Raw genomic sequence first — 20,605 nt, 5'->3', positions numbered from 1 at the left:
GGCAAATTAAACAGGAGAAGATATTGAAAGGATATGCATAAGGATGCCGATGGCACTTGTAAATATTTAAATACAATAAAACTGTGCTTATAGTTCAACTAAATTCGTTATTGCATTTTATAAATATATATCTAAGTATCAGTATATCGCGAGAAGACACTATCCGAAAGAGATTACAAAAGCTTTTCAGTTTAAATTGCGTGTAATGTTCTGCTGCTTTATAGTAAACTGCTTTATATCAGTCTTCGTCAATTTGTTGTTGTTCGTGAGAATAAATTGGCTTATAAATGGAATATTTTGTAATATAGTTTAATATATCCTTTGTATAAAAATTTTAATAAAATTTTATAAAATGTGTAGTTTATTGAGTGTAAAATATTCTAAAAATGATTTCCTCTGGCATGCAATATTTTGGCGTTTGTTTGGACTTTTCTTGCTGGCTGTGTGTGCGGAGTGAAAAAATAACAACATAAATAATCGATTAAATAGAAAAATATACAAAAGTTTAATGCATGTTTATCTCTTCTCATACAATTCACTGCTTATATGACTTACTAATTTAATACAATTAATTAAAATTCGGAGTTACGTAGGCTCTCCATATTCATGCGGATTTGCCATCTCGGATGGATGCAGCAAGTATTTCGTATTTGGTTAAAACGTAAATTTAAAAAATACAATTAAATAGCACATATATAATTAGATATATATGTAGGTATATGTATGTACACAGGGTAAAAGTTAAATCATTATTTAACAATAATAAATTTGATAAATACACCATTCGAATTTTCAAGTTCAACTTAAGCTCTAAGCAATCAAATTAAAATGCGTTTTTTAAAACAAAATTTTGGCGATAAAAATGTTTCTCAAAATTGAAGACGAGATTCACAGAATGGATGTTGTGCTTGTGGTTATCGTTGCTAAAAATTCTGTCGAGAATTGGGATTCTAAGATACGGTAATATTCGACTTGACTTAAAAATATATTGAAATATATTCGAAAATAAAAGGATTTGAATGGAAGGGAATGTGAGTTTGTGTATGTGTAAGAGTGTCTCGAAAACAATTTAATCGCCCAATCACATATTGCAGTATCTGTAATGTTCTCTTTTTGTTTTTCTTTCGGTTTCGGTTTCAGTGTGAATTTTGATTTTCGATTCGTTGCCATTGCCCCGTCGTCGTCATTGCGTCGATTGCCTCGAACTCGATCTAGTTCTACTTTCCTAACTCCTCGTCCTAACAATCCATTTCCTCCAGGGTGCGCGACAAACGATTATTGTCGATCCTCCGGCGCTGCGACCGCCGCACAGCATCCGCCCGCCGGTACGGCTCGCTCTTCAGGCCGAGCAGGATGTCCTCCAGGGCTCCATTGTACACCTCGTCCTGCTGCAGTAGCTTCTTCTCGCGCACCGAGTGCGCCTTGCTCTTCAGCTCGTTTATGACAGCTTCCTGCAAGGATAATGCGCCGTTTGAGGGCAACTGTTTGCATTTCGTATTTTTTTGTTTTTTTTTTGAGCAAGCGAGGCCAGAACGGATTGGGATTAAAGAAAAAGAAACAGTTAAGCATTAGATAAGGTAAACCATCACCAAAGAACAAAAACTTATTACTAAGAGGTTATTCATTTTATGTAGTGCAATTTTTAGAATCGAAATGTTTCAAATATTTTTGGAATCCAAAGATATTTATTTTGTTATTATTTGGTAAATCATTATTTGTTATTTCTTGTAAAGAAATTTATTTATTATTTATATTAAAAAAGGTATAATGCAATATTATTTTATTTTAATTTAATTTCTGTATTTGAAAATAATTCAAATAATATCCAAAATAAATAAATTTGGCAGCGCGCTAGTCCTGGCACAAAGCCAAAATTTAAATAAGTACACATGTCAAATCAAATGCTCGATGTAGACTGTAGACTGGATTTGTCGAGGAATTATGCGGAGATTAGGTAACACAATAGTGCAGGATTAGTCTGAACAAATACAGTGTTAGCGGGTAGGTAGAGAGACAAGCCAGGCGACTTACGCTAATGTGGGAACTTTACACAAAACAAATCCCGTCACATGTCGCCCACAAGAAGCAACAACTAGGATTTCGACTTTTTTTTTGTAATGGATTAGCGGGGATTTGGGGCACGAGCACAGACCAAGTCCCCCTCGAATTCCCGTCCCCAGTTGGGTATTAGACAGAGTGTGGTGTGATTTGTGAGAGTCAACCAAATAACCAAGTTAACGTGCTTAGATTGAGGAAGTGGCCGGTGGGTGGATGCTACGATTGGGCAAGCTGCTTCTGTTGCTGATTGGCAAAGTCGAGCAGACAATGTATTTGCTGCATGAATCAAATCAAACGAGATCAAAACAAATCATAACAGGTTATCAGGTTTGAAACGATACGTGCATATAGAGATTAGACATATGGAACCGCATAGACGGACTTGGCCACCCTACGATAGAGCGCCAATGGGCTAGCTCTTCGTGGTCGATGGCCTCCACTCACCTGTTGCTTCTTCTGGTTAACCTTGTTGCGCATAAGCACCTGATCGCTCTCTTTCTTGGAAGCGGCCAACGCGGCTGCCTTTTCCAGGCGCAGACGCTGCTCGTTCTCCTGATCGTGTTGCTAGAATTACCAAAGATATCACATTAGTAGGGTAATGAGCAATCATTTTAAATAGTCCCACCTTAAACGCTCGTGTGAAGCGCACGATCAACGCAAAGAAAGCAGCCGCATCGGCGTTCCGCGAGGAGTCGCCAAAGTATTCAACGCACTCCTTGAAGGCTTCCTGTGCATGCCGCAGATCGTTCTTGATCTTCTTCAGCTTGTCCTCGCTGTTGTTCAGGAAGTCCCGCAGGATGTGCGTCTGGGCACCCTTCACTCGCAGCTCGGCCTCCTTGCGCACCAGATCCATGCCCTTTTCCAGCTCATGAACATCCGCCACCACATTCTCCAGTGCCACCGATGCAGCTTTGTCCGTTCCATAGAGCTCGCCCTCAAAGTTCAACAGCTCCGGGAACTTGGCCCGTATGGTGGCCACAATATAGTGAAGCAGCGACGATCGCTTGTCCGTGGATTTTGTATCGATCAGCGTGTCCAGCGATTGTAGCTTAAAGCCATAGGCTGGTCCCCGTTTATTGCTGTTGAGATAGTTGCCGAATGCCAGGACAATTTCCAAAACAGCCTTGAATTTCCGCGATTGTTTTAAAGAAGTCGATGCTCCTGCTATCGATTGCACTTGCTAGAATAATGAAAATAATATATTTATTTGATTAATCGAAAAAATGTCAATAATATAGTACTCAAATTTCTTGCTGATCAAAGTGCAATTATGTTGATGGCATTTGGATTTCTAATTTTATAAACAGAGATGGGTTTTCCTCTTCTTCTTCCAACAAAATAAACAAAACGAATAGAAAACCAGCTGACACATGACTTAACAATTAGTCATAGAAACCGATATTATATTTACTCGAGTCGTAGATATCTAGCTATTGCTTTCTTTTGTAGTAAGCCTCTAATATTTATAATTCCTCACCGGACTAATGAGATGTACGCTGTCGACAAAATTGCCCATGTAGTTCATGATGGCCAGCTTGGACGAGATGCGCTCCACACGCGACAACTGCAGCATAAACTTGTCTTCTTCTGTGAGCAGCTGCTGGTCCTTGCGCTCGATGATGTATTCCTTGTAGGACTTGACCTCGGCATCCGTGGGCACCATTTTTTGCAACAACTCAACGTTCTCCAGAGAAAGTTTCTTCAGGTCCAGACTATGGATGGCGGCGATGACATCGTCAATGGGCATACCCAGCTTGCGACGGGAGATTGCTGAGAGCATAAAAAAAAAGTCAGTTGATCCAGAAATAGACACGAAAAAACAGGTAACTCACCAATGTTTCTTAACCTCGTGTGCTCCAGTAGCGAGACATTGTCGGGCCTCTTGAAGCGTTTGCTGGACTGCAGCGACCCATCGACCTCGGTTCCACTGCCACCATTGCGCAAGGCGCCGCCGATGCCAATCTTGAATCGTTCCTCAAACTCGTTGAAGTCGATTTGCTTGAAGATCTTTTCGTCGTCCAGCTCGTTGAATATCGTACCACGTACCTGAACAATTAAAAAATTAGTAAAATGGAATTATATGTAGTGCATACTATAATTATATCTGTGGCTACCTGATTAGGCTTTAGTGCTATCCAATTCAAGGTTGGCAACTTGTATTTAGTGGGCACCTTGCGCTTGATGGTCATGGCGCCATCGGGAGCGGGCATAAAGCCGGCCACTGGAGGCGGTGGCGGCTGGAAGGAGCTCATCATGGGCGGGGCATGTGGCGGCGATGGCGCTGTCGAGGTGAGGCTGCCGCTCGGACTGCCCAGCGGACTGAAGCCCGGCATCATTGGCGGCGGTGGTGGAGCCGGTGGTGCTGGCGGCGGAGGAGGTGGAGGAGCAGCTGAACTTGCAGTAGGCGAGGCGGGCAATGGAGACGGAGGTGGTGGCAAAGTTAGAGAGGCTGCCCCCGAAGTGGAACCAGCCATGAGGCCACCATTCGCCAGAGAACCATCCCCGCTGGAGGCGGAGCGTGGCAAGGAACGCGTAAGCGTCTGCAGCTCCATGTTCTTTGTGTGCAGCAGTGTGTCCCGCTTCTTCAATTCCTGCTCGTTGTGCTGCAGCATCCGCTGCATCACCGTAAGTTCCTCCTCCAGCTTCTGGCGAACCATAGTCAGCAGCTGGAGTTCCGTCTTCAACGTCACACTCTCGGACTCCAATTCCGCATACTTATAAAGGAACTCGGAATTACGATCTATTTCTCGCTCAAGTTGATCCTCAAGCTCCTGGACTCGCTCCAGCGCCGAAGTTTTTGTCTCGGAATCTTCCATCAAGGCAGCTACATCGAAAACGTTGTCCAAATACGCTGATATCTGTACCTTCAGCTCCTCCGACTCTGTCAGACGAATTCGCTCCAGATACTTATCCAGGCCCAGGGCCGTGAACTCGTACTGCAAGTGGACCCTGTAGTTCATGTCCTCCACCGAGTGGACAACAATGTTCATGAACTGCATGCAGGCAACCATAAAATCGATGTTAAAGGCCTCGAAGTTCATGAAGTACTCCATGAGGGTTTGGAAGCGTCGCTTCTCTTGGCACACATCCTTGAAGTTATCGAACGAACCCAAAATGATCTCGTGTCCGCCCTTTACCAGACAGATGGCTGCCAGCAGCTCCAGGACCAGGGCTTTCGTCCTCAGCGATTTGTGTATAAGACTCAAGGCAATGCAGTTGATGGCCTCGCGGTGCTGGATGACCATGTTGAACCCATACTTGTTGTTCATGATCGCTCGCAGGCACATAATGGACACATGGATGTCGTCCGTGGCAGCACCCATGTTTAATTTGGCAATATGTCGTGACCTTCGCTTCAAACTGGGACTATCCAGGGCATCGGCAATGGTGGGCCGTAGGAATCCATAGGACATTGTGTGCTGCTGCCTGGAGTCCAGTGTGCCATTGCCAAGACCATGTCCCGCACTGTTTCCATGAGATAGTAGACCACCACCTCCACCAGGACTAACTGAACTACTGTTTCCCATCACTATCTCACCGCCATCGCCGCCGTTCGTGAGATTCAGTCGCTCCTCGGAGGCACACAAGACACCCTGAAGGCGCTGCTCGTGCCGCATCATCTGCAGCCGAAAGCTGAGATAGTCGACCAGGGCGTCCAGACCCTGGTTCGTGTCATCCAGGAACTCCTTCACCCACTCAATGTGGTTCGTGCGCAGCGAGATCTCCAGATCGCGGAGCACCTGGGTGGACGTGGACTCGCCGACCATTTTCCGTTTCTGACAAAGAAAGTAGAAGAGATAAAGCTGTAGGTGTACAAAGAGAAAGAGAGAGAGAGAGAGTGGAGGATAGGATGACGGGAGGCCGGAAACAGGCGACAGGATGCAGTTGATGGAGTCAGCAGCGCGTGGACCAGGACGAGGATCGAGTTGGGATAGTGCAGGTGGTGCCAGGAGGTAGACAAACAAATAGAGAAAGAGAGAGATGGGAAGAAACAGGAAAGAGGAGTGTGTGGGAATCGTGGATCGTGGTGTGTTGTCAGTGTTGTGAGTAGAGAAATGAAATTTACACATTAATATTGGAACAACAGATTTCGATTTTAAGTAGGGTTATTAACTTTGGTTTTTCATTAGCTTGGCCTAATAGTTTATTAAGAAGTCGTATACATTTTTTAATGTATTTCGAGTTTAACAACCAGAAACCACACTACAGAAACTACTATAGGAAACTAGAAATGATGTAGAATTAGGAACTTAACGTACCCGATGACTCCTCGATGCCTTTGGGTCCAAGTATGTGCGCAGTTTACTCAAGTAATGTGAGGGCGGGTCCTTTGCCTGCACCATTTCCTATAAAAAAAATTATAAATTAATTAAAAATTTTACAACAAAGCTGCAATGCTAAAGAATATTTGCAAATGTGGATAGAAAAACTTGTTGAGCTACTGAACTTTATGTTAACTGATTTTATGTGACTCGGCTGACTGACAAGTGACAAAGGTCAAACGATAAGTTCCAAGTTAGTTCATGTTTTTAGAAGTTCCACGAGTACAATTGGCAGGCAAGGTTTTTAAAATACAAACAACTATATTTATTGAAAACACTTTTACAATCGTTACCAGTTATATTGACGCCTTAACACCAGAAATACTATACTCGCTTCCTAATTGCTAATTGCTCCCTCTATCACATTAATGGCCCCTGAAATCATCTCTGCCGGAGCTGGAGTGGCCCAAGTCGCTGTTCAATGAACTGCCAGTGATCGGGCAACTGGAGGAGGATCGGTGGGAATATAGTCAGCGATACCACATGCATTAACACTAGACGGAGACTTAGCGGCTTTTACTTTTGTTTTTCCCTCTGTGCTTTAACTGCATATTTTCGTAGATGTTTATGTTACCGCAATCGAATCCCCTCTTGGCATCGTGGAGTCTTGGTTTCCCCCTCCCCACCAAAAACACATAAGCATCGATGGCTTGCCTAACTCTAAACATTTTTAAGCATGAAGCGTGGTATACTTGTTTTGGCCTGCGTCTATTTGTTGTTTTTTCTGTATTTTTTTTTTTGTTATGGGTTTGGTTTAACTATGCCAACAACTAAGGCAGCCACCAAAAGCCACAAAAAACAGCACCAACAGCCAACGCATGACTACAACCTAAACTATGTGTGGGTTTTGGTTTTGGTTTCTGGGTTTGCGTTTGCCTTCGGGTTCGAACTGCAGCTAGAGAAAAACCAGTTTCATTCTTTTTCCCAGTCGAAGAGAGCTGAAGAAAAATATCAGCATTCATACAGGCGCACAGATATTCCAATATGTATACGTATACGAATACGGATATGTAAACCGCTGCAAGCGGCTCCAGCGATTAAAAACTGCAACTTATCGCCGTCATAATAATTTGCATTTTGTCACTGTGAGCACGAAGAGCAACTGGGCAACAGAGGCAGGAAGATGTTGTGGCGAGGACCGAGTCCATGGGATTGGCTTCACCACAGCTCCCCTCACTCCGCTCCACGTCCTCAAGTGGCTAGCTCCTCGCCTCCACCATCCCACCATCCCATCATCCCACCATCCTGTCCAACGGACCTGTCCGTCCCATTGTCTCCCCGTCCGTCTGTCAGTGGGCTGCGTTTTCATTCAGTTTCATGACTAGACGAACTTTGAGTGGAACTGTGGACTGGGGACATGCAAATGCAGCTAATAAACTCAATAAAGGATGTTTGCACATTTATTTTAAAAACATATTCCCTTTCTTAAACGCAATTGCCACTTGTGAATCTATTCAACTAGGCTTCCTTCAGTTGATTTATCTTTATACACACATGTATTGTTCGTTTTATACGATCATGAATCATACTTTAATTTCCTTTCATACGAAGTCATTATAGAATTATAGTGCAATAATCACGTTCAATACACAAAAACCTACATTTTCAGAAGCTCAGCCTAGGTTCTGTAATAGACAATACCTTAATTACACTTCCTTATACATACATACATGTATTTTGTTTTTTAGATTTTTGTTATTATAAGTTTAATTTGTCGACTTTAGAGCCTTTCTCCTCTTGCATAACTTTTAAAGCTTGCTTTAGCACGTTGTTCATTTCACTTCTAGTGGATTTTTTCAATCAATTTTCCAATGATTGACCCACCGTGCAGTGGGCCTGAATTATGGAAAACAGGTCTGGGTTGCAGGCATGCAGGCGGCTAAGGAACCGGCGACCGACGACGACATGGACAACAACAATAGTCGTAGGAATAAAAGCACCAACAACAACAACAGCAAACCGTGTTGGGTGTTTAAGATATTTTATCGTATGGCAGAAAATGTTTGACGTGAGTAGCGGAGTGCCGAAGAGTGTTGAGCATTCCTGCCTCGAATCTTTTTTTCGAGAGCTACTCCACCAAAATGCCCATGGCGAATATATTATGCTCAGCGTCGCCGTTGTTTTCCGTTGTTATTTTCCTAGGTGCAGCTCTTGAAAATTCAGTGACCCAGTTGCAAGTGAGATGGATAGATAGCTGGTTGGTTGGATGGATGGATGGATGGTTAGATAGATAGAATCCACCAAAAAACAAGGCACGCTCTGGCGCACACGTTAATAGTTTCGTCATATTCCAAAAACAGCAGCAGTCAACATAACACGCAAACTGGAATTTTTGTCCACATAGCAAATAACACTCGTACATATACAATATACATATAGAATTTATTGCCCTATTCTAAACCAATTTAGAGTCGCTCTCATTGCCAAAATGTTTTTTGGTGTTTCGGATTCAGCGAGCGAATTTAAATCACTAAAGACTTCGCTGTGCCAAGCGGCAAAAAAGTACATCAAAAAGCGCGAGCCACAAAACAGCACGCACTGCATAATGATTTAATGATTGACAAAGCCGATACGCGGTGTCTCTTTATATATATATGTACATATATATATATACATATATAGTTATCTATCTAGACAGACAGCGACATATATTTAACAGCATGTCCTACACTTTATTTATGGCATTTCAGCAATTACTGTTGAACGACTCTCGGATAAAAACAATACAAAATAATTCCGTAGTTCAGCTTGTTAAGGTATACGGTATGATTAATATGATTCTACTCTGTAGCCTAAATTCCAATAAAGTAGTGCTTATGTCTTTATATATGCGTCAGCTTAGAAGTTTACAGATGGTAAAGCCTACGAGTTTGTGATAAACTCATGATGTTTCCAGGAAGTTAATTGCTCAAGAACAACAGATTACTATTATTGTCACCTCAAGAGCTTTTGTCTACCTTTAATATCAAGATAAAGAGCTGACCTGCTTGATCTATTTACAAACCAGTTGGCAGTAACTAATTAAAAGAGAATTTCGTAAAGTTGCTCGAGGCATAAACGCCTTTGGAATTCCAACTGGCCTACGCGCACACAATTCCATTGCGCAAAGCCATTTGGTAGAGCTCAATTAGAGCGGCGCCTGCTCCACTCGACCCTACTCCCCACAGTTGTGCAGCCTAAAGGTCAGTGCTCAAGGTGTCGGCATCAGCAAGACCCCCTCTCAGTTCATACCCATGTTTCTATTGTGAGGCCCCCCCCTTTGAACTGCGCCCGAGAATGGGTCCAAAGTGTCCAACTGGGAATGAAACTGCTCGCAATCTGCGAAGTGCCAGCAGGAAGTTATGATGGTGATAGCAAAGTGTTTTCAGCTACAAAAAATATGTGCAATGCGTAAAAATTCAAAATATAATATTTAATCTTTGCAATTATGATTAATTCGTCAAAGCCACAAAAAATATCATTAAGTAAAATGCTAACTCCCTCAAAAATACGATAAACACAGTATTATTCATAATTATTATTCACTATTATTTCGAGTCTTTTAAAACTGAAAACCAATTTTAATTGGAACTAAATAGCACTACAAATTATTATTAGTATGTAAATCAATTTGTTACTCACTTGATCGCATATCATGTCCCACTTCTTCTCGTCATCGTAGTTCCGCAGCAACTTTGCTTTATCTGGTGGCAAGTCCATCGAAGCCTGTCGCCAAAAAAATGAAAAGAAGAATAAAATTCGTAAGAGTTGATCCTGAGATAAAGAAATGCATAAGCAGAGATATATTTTCGTAAAATGGTAAAAGCTGGAAATGGCACTCAGCCAATTGGAAAGCCCGAAATACCCCGCGTATCATGGCCCATTAAGGTCCTCAGTCTTGCATCTCTGGAGTGGCGACCCCTTTGTTTCTTTGCTCATGTAAATATTGAAGTACTTTGGCTCCTGATGGTTGATTAAAAGATTACTGCAGAAGAGTCACCAAAGCATAAAGAAGAGCCAACAAACAAAAGAAAAGTTTATTTGCGTAACTTGTCAGGAATTTGCTCTTTGAAGCAGCTTGATTGGAAAATGAATAATCTTGTAATAACCATGTATTATTTAAATACAAATAATTCCGACCAACACGAGAGACATGATTTCCAGGTTAGAGCTGCAGCTCACTGAACCATAAAGCAAAATCAAATAATCAGTACCAATTTACCTGCTGGACTGCAGACGATTGTGTAAAATGGTTAAATGTACAATTTAACGGGAGGGAATGCACCATAATGAAATCGGCAAATATGCTTACGTGACTTCAATTTAATTTTTCCACTTTTTCTCCTTTTTTTATGGGTGCAGCTGCAGTTGGAAGTTCTAATTAGACACACACACACACACTCAATAATGGGATGAGGGCGGCAAAAGGGTGTGGTGAAGATGGAGGGAGCTACGGAAAGTAAATGCAAAATGCATACCCACACAATATCGGATGCACAATCGGAATAAAATGAATAAAAGGAAAGTATTTAGTGCGTTGAAATGCACGGGAACGAAACCGATTTTCATCTCTGTCCCTAGATCATCAATAGAATAAATTATAACTTGTGGACCCAAAAACTGTCAAAAAAATCTCGTCTCATATTCCGAGGAAACCTTTTCATAACGTATTTAAACAAGTACATTTAAGAAAATAGATACACAACAATTAAAATATTTACAAAACAAATCTCTCTGTAACGTTGTTTGTAAAACTGCATAAATTCAAACGAAGTTATTGATAAGAAGACATTGAAACCATAAAAATATGAAGCCTATTAAGCAGCTTTAATCAAGTAATAACCTCATCTTTTATCAAGAATAAAACTACAAATAAAGTAATATCAGTGCGCATTTAATCTCTTTTCTGAGACGCTAAAATTAATTTCCTCGTTTATTTTCAGCCCCAAGATGATTTTATTCACAAGTTGATGATAATAATGTGCTTTCTGCTCAATGTTTTTCTCATTCAATTACTGCAAATTTACATGGAGCTTGCCAGTTTATCCCAGTGTTAATTAAGCTAAACAATTATTACAATTATCTTAAATTCAGGCTTTGTTAACTTTTTTTCTACGTGCTCATTGCGTTATATGTATACGTAATATGTTTCCCATAAACGAAGGAATGTGAGTAAATGCGAGAATGATTGCAAAATTTATTGATTAATTAATTGTAATGTTATGGGTGAGCCCCAACTGGGCCCCAACTCCCATCATCGCATCATACCCATCGATTCCACTCCCAGTCCATTGTCCGTTACGGTCTGAGCCCATCAGACTGAGTGATTTGCCTCGACGCGCTTTTCATAATAACAAAACAATAAATAAGTAAATAAAAGAGTGCATAAAAAGAGAGAGAATAATAAACAAGGTGACAAAGACGAGAGCTCTCTTCAATATTTATGCCAGGGCAGACAGGCTCCGAAAGCCAGAAAGCGAAAACTTACTATATAAATTGGACATGATGTATGTAAATACGTTGTACATAATGAATTACTTGACCGGCATACCGGATACGCATTTTAAATTTGTTTTATTTTTGTGTCCCTCTATCTACATTTGTGTGTATGTGCATAATGTGACGCTACGGACTGTAAGCCTCGCAACCCCCACTTAGTTTCAATCTGTCTACGCTCATGCCCAAATGAGTAAGCTCCAGAGGTATTTATTATAGAACAAATTTCATATAAAAAGTATGGACAGTAGGTACTCGTGAGTGACTAAGTAGAACTATTGAAACAAACAGGAGTGCCTCGACTAGCAGTTACCTATTTCATAACATTTCATTTGCAAACATACAGCATTGATTGTAGATCAAATCAAGGAGCATATGACTGACATTGAATGAATCAAAGTTGTAGGCAGTGAGTAATAGGCAGATGTTATTCACTTGTCTTATTTCGTTTTGCCGACCAATAATGGAACCTTAAGTACATTTCATATCATATTAAGAATAAACCGCATGCGCTACTAAAATTGGTTTTCATGCGAATCATGAACAGAATCGGAAAAACCTAGGCACATGTGTGCTCAGTGAGTCAATCAACCACGTAATATTTATTTCTGCTAATCTATTATATCATTTTAAAACAATATTGTGAATACTTCAAAGGATTTTTATAAGCCAAACAAATGCAGTTTCCCTTCTAAGAACTTTGGATGTATTTGTTAGTTCGGCGATGAAAAAAACCGAGTGTGAAAATTTTCTAAATGAACGTGCGTAACACAATGACTTGTTTACCGATAAAGAGAGTTTAGGAGAGTCTGACTAATCACTTTCCTCAGTTTCCGGCACGATTTATTATCCCTTGGAATAATTTAAGATCTACCTAATCAACAGATTTCCTTTGAATAACTTAACTATCTTGCATTAAATTCCCATGAACTCTGAAGTCGATTACGATTTATCCACTCTTTTCCGCAAAAAAACAGATGGTCTATGTTTTTATCATTAGTGGTTTTTTTTCGCTATGCTCTTTTTTTGCCGACCGCAAAGGAAGTGAACAGCAAAGATAAACTTATGTTATGTTTGCCCTACGAGGCAGATAAAGGGGTTCACATAATGTGGAAGCCTCATTTTTTCTGCAGCGTCCGATAGATAAAGAAAATCCAAATGGACAATGCGTTTAACAAAGCCATGAATGTACGGCCATTGAATGCATCGAGGGCTGCCATTAGAGTTCAAATAAAGTTTAAAACTTAATACTCATTAAATACAGCACCCCCTTCTACTATACAAAAAAAGGGAAAAGTACATAAAATACATTTTCAAAATGTTATTAAAGGTTCAAAAAGTAAGCATAAATGTTTTCATTAAAACAATGAAACCTGCCCTCGCATGGGCCAAGATTGCTTAACAAAGTTAACAACAATAACTTCTGTGGTTCACTGCCTTGCGGTTTGTCAGCCATTGGCAAAGTCATTAGGAAAGGCAGCTTACCCTGAATCACCTCACCTTAACTACGCCCCTGCAGGCAATTGTTTATAGATATTGATTCTAGGCCCAAGACTCTTAAGCAACGAAGTTAAAGCGAGTGAAAGTTGACTAGCTTGAGAAAGCTGGTAAGCGATCGGGGATGAGGATTCGATGCGGTTTAGTCTTTGTGTCTCTCTGTCTCACTGTATTTATGTCAATTTATGTGAATAATGACACCCACAACATAAACCGCAAGATAAGTCTCTTGAAAGTCAAAACTTTCAATAATGCAATCACATTAACGTTTTTATTCATTTGTATTTGCAGCCGGCTCTCTGACGTTGCAATAAATACACTTTTACTTTCAATTGAATAGACCATGGAGATTTTATTGGCCTGATGCCAATTTTAATGCAATTAAAGTGAATTAAAAAAACAAACACAGTTAAACTGTTGCGACTGTGGTATTCATCTGTAAGCAAAAGAAGTACAATAAATATCACAGCTGGAATCGGGAGTATTATCAACCAAAAGGTAGATTGCAATTTTTTTGTACATAAACTCATAGTTGCTTTTTTAAACTTTATAGACAATAAATTTACCAACTAAACGAGTTAATTGTATAAATTATAATACTTATTAATAATTGCATACTATCACAATACAAAAATATTAAATAAGAAAAATTAAACGAAATTAAACTATTTGTAACAGTTTCACTGCCTAGCCTCCATCATGAAAGTTTAATAAACCCAAGCGCCAGAGCTTAAAGAGGCTGGATTCAAAAAAATTAAGAACAAAATTGCAAAAAATCGAAGGAACTGTAATTTAACCGGAAACACATGCAGCAACTGCGTCTGATTAGATCCAGCCAAGGGCGAATTATTAGCGGCCACATTGTCGGATTGTTGTTATTTTTAAACTATGAATCAGACAAACAACAATTGCTGTCGATCGGAAGCCGACTGCACGGACATTGGCGCATTGGATCTGCCAGTCTCCGGTCCGTCCAGTCAAGTCAAACCAAGTCAAGTCAAGTCAAGTCCCCTTCAGTGGCAATGGGCCCGCGAGCAGCACTTTTGCCTAAATTAAGGTAAACACGAATTAAGGCAAGCCGGAGACACAAGGCAAGGGCGAGGCCACCTCCAGCACCTCCAGCAGTTCCAGCACCTTCACAACGCCACTGAAATGGCAAACAAACACAATATCGAGGGGCGAAAAATGAAAAACATAACAGCCATAGGTAAACAGACGAAAACACACACTTTGAGTGCGAAAAGAAGGCAATGAATTTTGAACAAACAATAGACCCAGAATAGCAAATGCTATCTAAGGTCTGTCGATATGCGGAATACCCTTGAATTATCATATATTGGATTAGAAATTGACAACGGAATGAGCATTTGGGTTCATGTTAGATTAGGTGGGTTAACAGGAATATCGAAATACAGATACATATAATAATCTATACATATAGATCTTTGACATAGTGATATATTGGAAACCTTTTATGTCTGCGATAACAATTGTTTAAAAGATTTTACTATATCTATTAAAGATAATAAATTCAAAAACAAATTTATAACCTAAAACGTTATGCTTAGTTATATTTAAATCCTTTTAATAACTAATATTCTATACCATATTTACTTGCTTTGCGCGAATTCTGTATGGAACCGATTCTTATTATATTAGGTATATAGCAAACCCATCCTTATAATTCTTAATGGCTTTGATAAACGAATCAATATTTTGTGTCCCCAAAAATGGCATCAGAGTAATAAAAACGTGCTTCCTTATCAAGATGCGCACGAAAGAAGTTACAACCATGAGATCATACAGTGCGAAAAAGAAGTAAAGAAATTGTGGAATTAACATGAAAAAAGGTGCCAAGTATTTGATCTTATTAATTTATTAAGATCCCCTAATAAATATAAAATTTTTAAGCTATATTTCATATGCTGAGGACAGTATTTACAACCTTGAGATCAAAACAAAAGATCTTGAGAATGGGCATAATGCCAAAAATGAGCAGATAAGTGGGAAACCCGTTGGAGGAGCATTTCTCATATTACTGACTGGACTGGACTCGATTGGACTGACCGACTGCCGATAACTGAGAGCTCAAGCTGCGCCATATAAATAAAGAGTTCTGCCCTCGACATCCCCCTTTGTTCCCCTTTTGCTCGACAGAGAGAGATAAGCCGCGATCTCGAAGCCATCCCATCCCATCCCATCCAGCAGCTCCGGCGGACGCAGAGTGTGAGAAAGGGAGGGCAGGCGAGCGGACCCATATGCCGGCGGTACCAGTAAGTCCAGTGAGTCAGCGAGAGTGACTCGAGTGCGACAGAGAGGGCGACAATCGATCAATTCGCTTTAATTGCCATTAGCATGCCGAATTGGAGTGGCTTTTTCGAGGGGTAACGTTGGAGGCGAATCAAATGGCGGCTGTGGGTCACTCTATCCGTTACGCTTTTATGACGGCCAACACTGAGAGCACTTTGGCTATATTCTCGGCTTATTTTATTTTTGGCAATATGTTCACTCGTAAAATCTTAATTACGCAGCCTTGTTCGAAGAAAAAACCGCCTAGTGGGATGACAAACGAATTCCGATGACAGGCACACGCCTTTAGAACAGTGGTGGGAGTACTATAAGTTTGACTTCAAATTAGTTCAATTCCCTTACTTCTAATAATAACAGAAGCATAAAAACTAACCCTTACTTTCTTATCGATGCTTGAATGCAATATGATATTATGAATAATTCGTTGCAACGTGATATCTTGAGTGCAATTTAAAACATGGGATTAGCTAAGTTGTTCAGCACATATGTATACGGTGGTTTCCATTCAGACCCCAGTCCACTGTGCCCTGCTTGGGGAGTTGTGCAAGCCGGAGCGGAGAACAGAACGGGACTGAATCGAGTTGAACTGGGGAGAGGCGCAGATACAAACTCTGAGATACTCACGAACACCAGCAAACACTCACGTTCGCACATGTGTGTGTGTGTGTGTGTTTGTGTGTGGCTGACAAAAATTCAAGCGAACAAGTCGCCGCACACTCGATGAGGTCATCAATCACATGCAACAAATGCGAGGGCGGAAAAAAATGGGCTGGGGCAGGAAGCCAATCCTTAAGCTTCTATATACCAGCTACTGCATTCGCTAAGCAAACTGAATCTCCCAAATGGAATTTTTGAATATAAACAAACATTTCTTCTAGTGAATTAAAAAATATAAACGATTCGAACATGAGTTCTCTATTAGAATGGAATTGTATTTAAGAACCATTTACGCAGTTCAATTTATTTATTTAAATTTATTTGTCGATCCCAAAAGTGTTCAAGTCGCCTAAAATAGCTTATTCGTGGATATGCAGATAGAAATGTATTTTAAGCTGCATTTTATACAAAATATATGAAAAACAATTGTAAGCTAATAAAAAAGGAACTTTAATTGCCAATAACTATGCAACGCTTTCTAGAAATATATTGCTAGTTTTTTTAAAAATGATTTCATAAAATACTTTTGTTTATTTTGGTTAGATTGCTAAGATTATAAGCTCATAAATTAAGGAACATCTACAAGGTATATATAATTGTATATTATTAATTGTGGGTACTAAACTGTCCAAGTTTAAGGTTGCAGAAATGTTTCAGTTTTAAAGCAACAAATAGCACATATTTTTTAGATCTTAAAAATTATCTTTGTGTATTGGAATAACCCGGAATCATGTTGAAATATTTCTTAGAAACTTTGGCATTTAGGATTGAAATATAAAGGTAAACGACCAAAATAAATATGAGTACTAAAACTTCTGCAATTTTAAATAAATATAGTTGGACATTTTCTGTCGAATAATTGGGAATAACTTACCAGAACTTTGGCGAATCGCCGGTCCAGTTCATCCGTGGTGGGCATGGGTTGCTGGCTCCGACTCCGCAAGCTCGGCTGCCGGACGTGCTGGTATTGGGAGCTGCTGCCGATGTCGTAGCGCAGGTCCTGTTTCTGCAGCGTGCCGCTGGAGATGGAACCGTTGTGCTGGTGTCCATTGCGCATCGAGTGGTGGTGCGCATGCGGATGGGGATGCTGCAGCTGCTCATCGGCGTCCACATCGGCGCTGGTTATGGTTCGCGATTTGACTGCGCCCATTATGGTGGCAAAGCGACCCGAGCCCGAGCACGAGCCGGAGACGGAGCCGCCTCCTCCTCCTCCTCCGCCGCCTCCCCCTGGATCCTGTAATCCCCGGGATCCGGATCCGCCGCCGCCGATGGCGTCCTCGATGGTCGCCGCTTGGAGCGCTGTGCTAAGGGACAGCGAGAGGGTACCCCATACAGTCCGGCAAAGGGCACGGGTGCGTTCCGGGCAACTTGAAAGTTGCTCTTTGATTCCGTTGAAGATATCCAAAGCGGCTGCTGCCTGTTTCTCTGCTATCGAACGCTCAGAACAACTGGCCAATCGAAAGTGACTATTTTCCGGGCGTGTTTTTTTTTATTTTTTTTTTTTTTGCTTTTTTTTTAATTTATTATTTTGTTGGTATGAGAAAGTGTAAAGTGCTGGGTGCCAAAATTTTTAGAATATAATTTACTTCTTTCTGACAATGAAAGCAAAAACAAAATTTGTTGCTGCTGTTGTTTTTGTTGCTGGTGGTGCAACGGCGGCACTTACACAAACACACTGCCACCAGCACACACACACACGCACACACAAACACGCACACACCTACGGCGAGACACGGATGCAGGCACACAAACACAGACAAAGGACCAGATTTCGTTGAAAGGCTCCTGCGGCAGGCGACGCCTCTTGTGCTTTGTTTGCTGGTTTTTCCGATCGAGGGGCGTGCGAATTGCTTACAATTTGCCTTACATACCGCATTCGACTCGGTCTGTGGGCGAGGAGTGTGGGAACCGAGAGCAACTGCAGTTAAATGCACTTTATTTTGCCGACCGACCGCACGACAACCGCGCTACACGAATATTCCGGACAGTGTGACCGTGCCGAGTCTGCGCACAAAAACCGAACACTTGCGGGAAAACACCCTAAATGTTCCGGGAATTGCGCTTAGCCAAGTTTGAAACCAGTTGATTTACATTATTCGGTAAATTTAAGGCAATTGCAAACGGTCACACTTAAAAAAGGAAAACATTTGTTTTACATTTGAGATTCAGGAAAATATGCCAATTTTGACTTGAATTGACTGTTACAATTGATAGCCATGAGCACACCTCGCAAGAACTATAACAACCTTCCGCCCTACTGCCCACAAGGCGGCCAGTATCCATCGCAGTCCGCAGACTACAGATCCCAGCAATTCGGTGGCCAACAGAAGCCACAAAATCCAAACTTTGGCTTCTACGAGGACAAACAGGGCCAGCAAAATGTTCCCCATTTCTACCAGAACAAATCTCCACAGGAGCCGCAACGGCCTCGACCCTACGGGCAGGGCAGGAACTTCGGACGCGGCGGCAACTTCCATCGCAGGAACCAACAGAACTGGGATCAGAATCCGAGGCACCACCAAAACAGGGAGCACAACCAGAGCGGCGGCTCCTACGGCCAGTACTTCCATCCCTCCATGCTGGAGGATCCCTGGCGGGAGCTAATGGAACGCCACGAGGCCATACACGGCCCCAGCACTAGCCGAACTTCACCGAAAGAGTTAGCGACTACTTAGGACTGAAGTTAATGTGTATAATATAAGACTAAGAGCTAGCAGAGATTATTTTAGTTAATCCCTGTATAACAATTACCTAAAACCGAAATAAGAGTTACAGTCTACATACTCCTGTTATGGCTTTTTAAGACATATGAAAAAGGTTTCCATCAAGTGTGTTAGCTAAATGGATAAAGAATCGTGGAGTATCTTGCTTTTGAGTAGTACTCCCCGAGTGGAAACGCGCTCCGATACCTTGAAGAAAGAACTACGGGTTAGATTGTAACATTTTATACAATTAAGCAACAGTTCCACGTAGGTGAAACCCGTGTATACACTAATAAACTTAAGACTACCGTATTCCATCCCCTGAGTTCAAAGGGGCTCCCAGAGTGAGCGAAAAGTGCTAATAGTGCTGCTGTTGATGCCGCTTCTTCTCCAGGTACTTCTCCCAGTCGCCGGCAACCCGATTGTAGATACCCATGGCGGCGCGTGCATCCTCCACGGAATTGTGCTCGCCCGTTTGGATCTCCTGACCCAGAACGGCCATCGTAAGGCGCTTTAGGCTGGGCGTGTGGGCATTAGAGACGAGTTTGCACAGCGGCTTATAACGCGACGTATCACGGATATCATGAAACGGATGGCGGATGCTCAGTACGGCAAGATCGTTGCCCAAGGCGTGTCCCACGAGAATGCGACCGTGTAGCAGCTTTACCACTTCATTCTGCACGGCGGCAAAGTCCTCACCGTTCGCGATATCCTGCGGCCGAATGCCAGATACGCTGGTACGGTAATCAGTGACCTCCATTCGCGGCTTCACATACTTGTCCAGTAGCACATGTCCCACGCGATTCACGATGGACACGCGTGCCAGCATGTCGTCCTGCCCGTTGTATCCCACGCCCACCATCTCGCAGTCCATGGCTAAATAGCGATTGCGGAGTGCCTTCTTTTTCATGCGCATGCGTGCCGATTTGGACAGTGGTACAGACTCCGCAGCCTTGGCATCCTGGTTTTCACTTCCAGCTGCTGCTGCTCCTCCGCCAGCAGCGGCTGTCCAGTTGGAACCGGCTGCCCGGCGACTTGTGTTCGGCTGTTGCACCTGCAGACGCTCCATGGAGGTCTGTAGTTTGCGTTGATTGTGTTGCGGGGAAACCACATTTTTCGTGCTGCCAGTGGTGTTGTTGTTGTTGCCCGTGCCGCTGCTGCTGCTGGCCAAGTTATTCGCACGACTGCGGTTCAAGTCGAACTGCTTCTGGCGTTGCGTAGCGGACATGGCGTCAGGGCATCTATATATTCCAAATAATTGACCAGCTTTGCACGATCTCAAACTAAAATGTGTTATTTTATTTTAGAAACACCGACCAGTGTGACCGCTTTACGTTGTTGAGAATTACTGTTGACGGGCTTTTGGTATTTAAACAGTGTCAATGGGTGCGTTCAGCAGGTAGATAGCAATCACGCAATAAGTTGCCTGTGAACGCGTCCAATAATATGTGTATTGATCACTCGAAAAAAAAATAATCGCAAAAATTTTAAAACATTTACCATTTTAAACGATGAAGTAGTGATTTTTTCATATATAATGTTATTTCATTGAAATACTGAATGACTACGGTGCGCTCTGACAAA

The 20,605-nt window shown here is 41.7% G+C and overlaps 3 protein-coding genes and 1 long non-coding RNA gene across 9 annotated transcripts; 2 read left to right on the top strand and 2 right to left on the bottom strand.

Moving 5' to 3' along the window:
* Positions 1–343: 343 nt before the first annotated feature.
* Positions 344–17,797, bottom strand: LOC6534076 (formin-like protein). 6 transcript variants are annotated; one of them, XR_005561338.2, is made up of 10 exons: positions 17,194–17,615; positions 10,002–10,085; positions 6,318–6,404; positions 4,173–5,861; positions 3,891–4,104; positions 3,536–3,828; positions 2,684–3,238; positions 2,503–2,622; positions 2,032–2,334; positions 1,343–1,481 (listed from the first exon to the last, which is right to left on the bottom strand). XR_005561338.2 is itself a non-coding variant. In XM_015194930.3 (9 exons), the coding sequence occupies exons 1-9, from the start codon at positions 17,467–17,469 to the stop codon at positions 1,239–1,241; spliced, it is 3,561 nt and encodes a 1,186-aa protein (XP_015050416.1). In that variant the 5' UTR covers positions 17,470–17,797; the 3' UTR covers positions 344–1,238. The 6 variants fall into 6 exon arrangements, 4 of the variants coding, with proteins under 4 accessions (XP_015050416.1, XP_015050415.1, XP_002094762.2 ...); XR_005561339.2 differs by having other exon boundaries at positions 4,173–5,834; positions 17,194–17,614; XM_015194930.3 differs by lacking the exon at positions 2,032–2,334 and having other exon boundaries at positions 344–1,481; positions 17,194–17,797.
* Positions 10,123–17,186, top strand: LOC120321619. Its single transcript, XR_005561340.1, has 3 exons — positions 10,123–11,236; positions 11,303–13,850; positions 14,031–17,186. It is a non-coding gene; the product is annotated as an uncharacterized LOC120321619 (long non-coding RNA).
* LOC6534075 lies at positions 17,798–19,102 on the top strand. The gene has a single exon (XM_002094725.4). The coding sequence runs from the start codon at positions 18,536–18,538 to the stop codon at positions 18,992–18,994; it is 459 nt and encodes a 152-aa protein (XP_002094761.1). The 5' UTR covers positions 17,798–18,535; the 3' UTR covers positions 18,995–19,102.
* A 146-nt stretch (positions 19,103–19,248) lies between these two features.
* LOC6534074 (RNA exonuclease 4) lies at positions 19,249–20,382 on the bottom strand. Its single transcript, XM_002094724.3, has one exon. The coding sequence runs from the start codon at positions 20,247–20,249 to the stop codon at positions 19,380–19,382; it is 870 nt and encodes a 289-aa protein (XP_002094760.1). The 5' UTR covers positions 20,250–20,382; the 3' UTR covers positions 19,249–19,379.
* Positions 20,383–20,605: the final 223 nt, after the last annotated feature.

The sequence above is a fragment of the Drosophila yakuba genome, chromosome 3L (assembly GCF_016746365.2).
Source record: "Drosophila yakuba strain Tai18E2 chromosome 3L, Prin_Dyak_Tai18E2_2.1, whole genome shotgun sequence".
NCBI lineage: Eukaryota > Metazoa > Arthropoda > Insecta > Diptera > Drosophilidae > Drosophila > Drosophila yakuba.
This window is presented reverse-complemented; position numbering and strand designations above follow the sequence as displayed.

What these genes read in the sequence shown, in the direction of transcription:
- LOC6534076 (XM_015194930.3), bottom strand. Translation starts at nt 17,469, where the DNA reads ATGGGCGCAGTCAAATCGCGAACCATAACCAGCGCCGATGTGGACGCC. An exon ending in GGGACATGATATGCGATCAA is followed by an intron (nt 6,405 to 10,001) that starts GTGAGTAACAAA and finishes TTTTTTTTATAG; the next exon opens with GAAATGGTGCAGGCAAAGGA. An exon ending in GCGTACATCTCATTAGTCCG is followed by an intron (nt 3,239 to 3,535) that starts GTGAGGAATTAT and finishes TCATTATTCTAG; the next exon opens with CAAGTGCAATCGATAGCAGG.
- LOC6534075 (XM_002094725.4), top strand. Translation starts at nt 18,536, where the DNA reads ATGAGCACACCTCGCAAGAACTATAACAACCTTCCGCCCTACTGCCCA.
- LOC6534074 (XM_002094724.3), bottom strand. Translation starts at nt 20,249, where the DNA reads ATGTCCGCTACGCAACGCCAGAAGCAGTTCGACTTGAACCGCAGTCGT.